Source organism: Vitis vinifera, chromosome 18 (assembly GCF_030704535.1).
Source record: "Vitis vinifera cultivar Pinot Noir 40024 chromosome 18, ASM3070453v1".
NCBI classification, from domain to species: domain Eukaryota; kingdom Viridiplantae; phylum Streptophyta; class Magnoliopsida; order Vitales; family Vitaceae; genus Vitis; species Vitis vinifera.
The window spans coordinates 34,819,295-34,825,586 of record NC_081822.1 but is presented as its reverse complement, the minus strand read 5'-3'; the positions used below and the strand labels follow the sequence as shown (position 1 = coordinate 34,825,586).

Sequence of the window (6,292 nt, the reverse complement as noted above, 5' to 3'; positions counted from 1 at the left end):
GTCTCGTTTTAGGTGGTAACACAACTTTGTCATGAATATGATTAGGTACTACCCAATCTATTTCATTTCCAGTTGGATAAATACACTCTGAATATGAAGATAACAATGCTTTAGTAGTAAAATACTTGGAGCACAAAGTGTAACATGAAATGTTGTAAAATCTACAAGCAACAATAGCATGTGCACATGGAATATGATCAAGATCAAATTGTCGACATGTGCATGAACGAGTGTCTAAATTCACTTGAGCACTAATGCCAGCATAGTTAACATTACACTCCTTGGAGTTGATAGGTTCCACTAGATATGTTGCTGACATATTATACCTCGAATGAAGTTCTCCATCAGCCCACATGGTAAGTTTAGTTGACATTGACATTGCTTGTTGTTGACGAGTCACAAACCATTTTTGAAGTAAGTTTCTCAATTCTTCAACCAATTGCAAAACTGGAAGATCTCTAGCATTTTTCAACACAACATTAAGGCTTTCAACGATCCATGTCGTCATGATATTATATCTTTTTTCGGTAGAATATGAACGTGCCCATCGATCAACACCTATATCCATCAAATATCTTGCTACTCTTGGGTCAATCATCTCTAGTTGCCCAAATATAAAATTAAACTCTGAAACATGATAAGCATGGGCAGCATCATGGAACAACTTATGAATTGCAGGATTCTTGAACTTTGTCTTCAAATTTTGTCCAACGTGATAAGTGCAGACACCATGCCTCGCATGGGGAAATACTTTATGTAATGCTTTTTCAATGCTACCATGTCGATCTGATATCACAAACAAATCATCAATGTGTCCAAGTGCATCATGCAATTTTTGTAAAAACCACTCCCATGAGGCATCATTTTCTGAATCAGCAATCCCAAAGGCTGAAGGGTATATCTGATTGTTGCCATCTTTACACGCTGCAATAAATAAAGTCCCTAAGTACTTTGCTTTCAAAAATGTCCCATCAACTGCAATCACAAGCCTTATTGATGTGTGAAACCCAACAAGAGATGCACCAATCGACATAAAAAAGTATTTGAATTGATTATCACAATCAGTAACTATATCAGTAATGGTACCAAGATTTTTTTGCTCTAAAACATAGCAATAGGATGATAAAGTGTTATAAGACTCCTCAGGTGATCCCCTAATAGAACCTAGAGCAAGTTCTTTGGCTCTCCACGCCTTATCATAACTGATTTGAACACCATACTGCTTTTGAATGTCTGCTACAATGTCTTTTGGTCAAAATTCACAACCAACCCCTTGATATGTTTCTTTTATACTCTCACCAATCAACCAACTACTTGCATGTCGATTGTCACGAGACATCATACCTAACCGACAAGTGTGTGTTGAATAGAATTTCATTATTTGAAACATATTGGAAATCCCCAACTTGGTAGCACGAACTCGCCACTTGCATTCTTTATCAAAACATTCAACAAGCAATAACTTAGTAGTGGATTTAGTTATTTTGAACTCAAACTTCCTTTTCAGAGCCATCATATACAACTTCCTTTATAATTCTTTCTTATTTGAGTATATTTGGTGCTCTTCTAGATGGTCATCACTAATTCCACTAACTATAGGTTGTTGCATCATGTTTTGTCTTTCATTTGTTACATCTTCGATTATAGTGGGATTGTCATGTATGAAACCATCATTTGTATCAATCATGGTCAAGATTTCTGCACTCTGAGTTGAACTAGTTCTAAATGAGCCAATTTGGGTCACTTGCTTATCACTAGTAGGGTTAGTATTCATCCTATAATCCTCCTCATTAATTGCAGTCTCATTCATGTTCCAATCATGAACTTTATACCCTTCAAGTGACTCATTTGGAAATCTTGGTCCATTTTCACCATCAACAGTAAGAGTTTCAACTAAATCACAATGAATGTGTCTACTTTTTTGCATCAACATTGAGTCTCCATTCAATTCTTTATCAATCTCAGAAGGCATATGACATTCAAAATAAAAATTGCAAATTGATTTCTGATTGTGATTATCAATTCTCTTTTCAACTATGATGCACAATGGAATAGACAGCTTACCATTTGTACAATTTAAACCAATAAAGAATTTCACATCCCCATTATCAGTTAGTTGTATAAGACTTGTGGGTATGTTGGCATTGAATACATACTTCATTGAAAGAAAACAATTTGTTGGATCTAGCTTCAGAATATGATGGACAACCCCTAATAACTCTTTATATGATATAGTTTTCGGGATCTCAATGCCTTTACCTTTACTTCCTTTGAAATAGAAAACATTTCCATCTCGTACCCATTCTCCTTCATATAAAAGCATTATTCCTACTTCATCAACCACTAAAATAACAAAATAATTCAATTAGTGGCATCAACAAACAATATTAGAATATTTTTTAGTTACATCATAGCATTAGCACCAATAAGTAGGTATTAATTTTAAAAAACTCATTCATTATTAAATACATATTATTTCATTACACATATTTATTTTTTTAATAAACAACAAATAAATAACATTATTAATCATCTTTGCTACCTCAAATAATACCAATAATGCTAAAGAAATACAATGTATATAGTTATTAAATAAATTCAAACATTGTAACTCTAAACTATTTTAAACAATAAAAATATATTTATTTACTAAAAGATTGGTTATGTTATAATTCATTTAATGTCAAGGGTAATTTGCAAATGATTCAACTCAAATTGAGTATAATTAAATAAAATAACAATAATATAATGTTACTATAAAATAACTATATACAATCTTAACTTACGTCAAGTTTAACTTAACACGCGTCAAGTTCAACTTAATATCCGTAAGGTTTTGATATATAACTAAAAAAGATAACTTTATATATTATATCAAAACCCTATTCACACATATTTACATCTATATAAAGAACAAATATGCAAACAATACCAAAACCATCATAAAATTCCACAAGTTTTATTACTTACCATCATTTGATTTTTTCATATAGACAATGTTTCTCCACACTACACTTTTTAAGCTGATGGTTTCCTTCTTTTAATCCCTTTTTTCATGGCTGTAAATGATATTAAAAAAATTATAACAATTTCAAACTTATTTAAATATTTACTACATCTCATTAAATGTTTGAAAATATTCAATAAATAAAACATGAAAGAAAAAAATATGGAAAAATAAAAATAAACGTACACTGTTTATCCAACCACAACTTAAAGCGCTTTAAGTTGAAGAAATCTGAAGAGAAACTGTGTGAGACTTGAAGAAATGCACTGAAAAGAGAGAAACGGAATAATAGGAGAAAATGAAAAAAAGGAGAAAATGAAAAAAAGGAGAAAGTGGAAGAAATAAAAAAAAAAAAAGTGAATGGAGGGAAATAAAATTAGAATGGAAGGGAAAAAGGAGTTGATGTAGCTGAGGGGTATTTTTGTCCAGATCGGGTCATTTTGGAGGCTATTAAAAGTGGGGGGTTAGTTTTACAATATTGAGGGTTTTTGGTCCCTTTTGATCAGTTTTCCCTAAATATTAGCCCTTGAGTCAACCCAACGAATTCCATAAATCTAGACCACCGAGTTTTTATAGGATCTCTTTAATTTGAATCTCACAAGTATCTATATACATCAACAAATGTTCTGTGCTCAGGATCATCTCACAAATCTATAGCAGTGATTTGTTCTGGTCGCTTCAACCTCAGCCTCACCTGAAAGGTATGTGTCTTCACAGAGAAATTCCCAACTAGCTTAGATGTGTACGAAGTTTCTTTCATCAGTTAATTGTTTTGGTTTGATTTCTTTTTGTTGGATCCTTTTGCCTGATTTTCCTTCTTCTTCTAGGAATCCTCTCTCCTTTTCCCTTGATTTGAATTTCCTATGTTCCTTTCACTTTGGAAATTTCTGATGATCAAGAAGGGGAGTCAGTCCAGAGTCATAGTCTAGCTGTTTCAATGTCATATTCAAGGGGAAACTCCCTTGGTGACAGTTAGTTGATTATTGGGTTAATGTTTGTGGACAGATAAGAAGAACGAGAATCAATATTGAGAATGGGTAAAGGGAAAAAGGAAGAAAAGAAGGAGAGAGAGGAATGCATGTTGAAGAATGGAAGCCTATTATTAGAGAAGCGAATTTCCTATTTTGGTGGGAGGTATTCCAATCCAATTCATAACTTCTCTATCCAAGAAATTCAAAGAGCAACAGACAATTTCAATGGAAATTTAATCTTCAATGATGATGTGAGCAGTTTTTACAAATGGTACAAAGGTTCTCTGGAAGGTCGAGTCATTTGTATTAGGAAAATTTTTCGCAGTAGTTTTGCAGAAAATCCTCAAATTGTCACAAATGAAATTGCTGTTGCAACACAAATGAGCAGCCACAAGAATGCCTTGAAGCTACTGGGATGTTGCTTAGAGACACGAGTACCTATTCTGGTTTATGAATTCTCATCTTGTGAACCCCTTGCAGAGAAAATATTTGACTGCAATGAGCCTTTCCCATTGAAGGGTAGGCTTAAGATTGCATACGAGATTGCTAGTGTAATTGCATATCTTCATACTGCTTTTCCTAGGCCCATCATTCATAGGGATATAAAACCTCATCATTTCTTTTTGGACAATGGTTCTACTCCCAAACTATCCAATTTCGAACTTTCTATTGCCCTTCCAGAAGGTGAAACGCGTGTGAAAGATGTTCCACGTGGGACTCTGGGGTACTTGGCACCTGAGCTTTTTTCTTGGGAGTACACAGAAAAGACTGATGTTTTTAGTTTTGGTACACTTATATTGGAACTTCTAACTAGGCGAAGGGCTTCCTTTCTTGCGAAGAGGAAGGGAGTTAGTATGAGGAAACATGGTGAAGATCACATAGAAACTTATGGCATTCATGACATCTTGGATCCAAGTAGTCTAGTTGAGGGAGGGGGAGTCCTTGAGCAGCAGCAATTCGAAGCAGTATGCCAACTTGCTCTCAAATGCACTGAGGAATTTGCAGAAGATAGGCCAACAATAGTGGATGCTGCAAAAGAAATTAGACGAATTCAACGGTACAGTTTGCCATATAAACTTTCTTTTGCAAAGAGTGTGTTTAATAATGATTTTGAAAAGTGTTTTTAATATTTTTAATACTTAAAAAATAAAAAATTTTAAGTATTAAAAAAATTAAAAATATTTTTTAAAGTTATTACCAAACGCACTTTAAATATATAATGAGTCATGAGTCATGATAAGTGATTAAACATTGAAGTTTTTATTTTTTATATTTTATATTTGAAGCTTTGTAAAACCTACGACATCAATGGCATTGTGGATCCGATAATTCTAGCTCAGCCAAGAGGGATACATGAAGAGCTACAATTTTAAGCCATATTTGACCTTGCTATGAGATGTAGTATGAAAGATATGAACGAGAGACCAACCATAGTGAATGCTGCAAAAGAAGTTAGGAGAATTCAAAAGTTTGTCCCTTGATTTCCTTTTCACCAGTTCACAGTAATTTACATCTTTTTATTTATCAGGTATGTTTGGTTGTTGAAAACTACCAAGGAAAGAAAAGAAAATTTTCTTATATTTGATTTAATTATAAAAAATACGAAAAATCAAACATAATTAAAATTAATTATAAATTTATGTGATTTTATGTTGGTTAATCTCTACATAAAGGTGAAAAACTAATTAGAATAAATTTGAAGCAACACATAAATGTAGTTTATTGATTTAATTTTTTTTTCTTCGTATTTTTTTCTTTTTTTATGCTTTTCATCTTTATTTTATTTTCTTTATATTTTCACCCGAAATTTTTGGAAAACCAAACATAGCCTCTCTATGTATAAAACAAATCTAGACTTCGTTTTGGATTTTATAAATTATAAACAAGATAAAAGTAAGTGTGTATAGAAACATCTAATAAAGACAACGTCTAACCCAAGTGCACATAGATTATTTTTGGTTTGCGGAAAATATTAAGGAAAAAAAAATACTAAGAAAAATAGTTTTTCAAATTTGGTTTCACTATAGAAAATATAAAAGAAAATAAAATATAATTAAAATTTATCAAAACTTTATATATTTTAAAATTATTTAATCTTTATATAATAGAGATAAATAAATAAAATGAGTTTGAAGAAACATATGAAAATAATTTATTAAGTTTAAACTTATTTTATTTTTCTTCACTTTTTTTTTTCCTTCCACTTTTTCTCTCTATTTTCTCTTCCCTCACAATTTCCCTCAAATTTTTCGAAAACCAGACATAGCCATAATGTCTATTAGTCACATGATTATATGTTGTATTTGTGCATGAA

At 31.9% G+C, this 6,292-nt stretch overlaps 1 protein-coding gene across 4 annotated transcripts; it reads left to right on the top strand.

Annotated features, from left to right (window-relative positions):
• Nucleotides 1-3,487: 3,487 nt before the first annotated feature.
• LOC100256790 (non-functional pseudokinase ZED1) lies at nt 3,488-5,556 on the top strand. 4 transcript variants are annotated; one of them, XM_010647560.3, is made up of 3 exons: nt 3,494-3,708; nt 4,013-5,035; nt 5,265-5,556. In XM_010647560.3, exons 2-3 carry the CDS (start codon nt 4,041-4,043, stop codon nt 5,305-5,307), a joined length of 1,038 nt encoding a protein of 345 aa, XP_010645862.1. In that variant the 5' UTR covers nt 3,494-3,708; nt 4,013-4,040; the 3' UTR covers nt 5,308-5,556. The 4 variants fall into 4 exon arrangements, with proteins under 4 accessions (XP_059590864.1, XP_010645862.1, XP_010645863.1 ...); XM_010647561.3 differs by having other exon boundaries at nt 3,835-5,035; XM_059734881.1 differs by having other exon boundaries at nt 3,488-3,708; nt 4,013-5,556.
• Nucleotides 5,557-6,292: the final 736 nt, after the last annotated feature.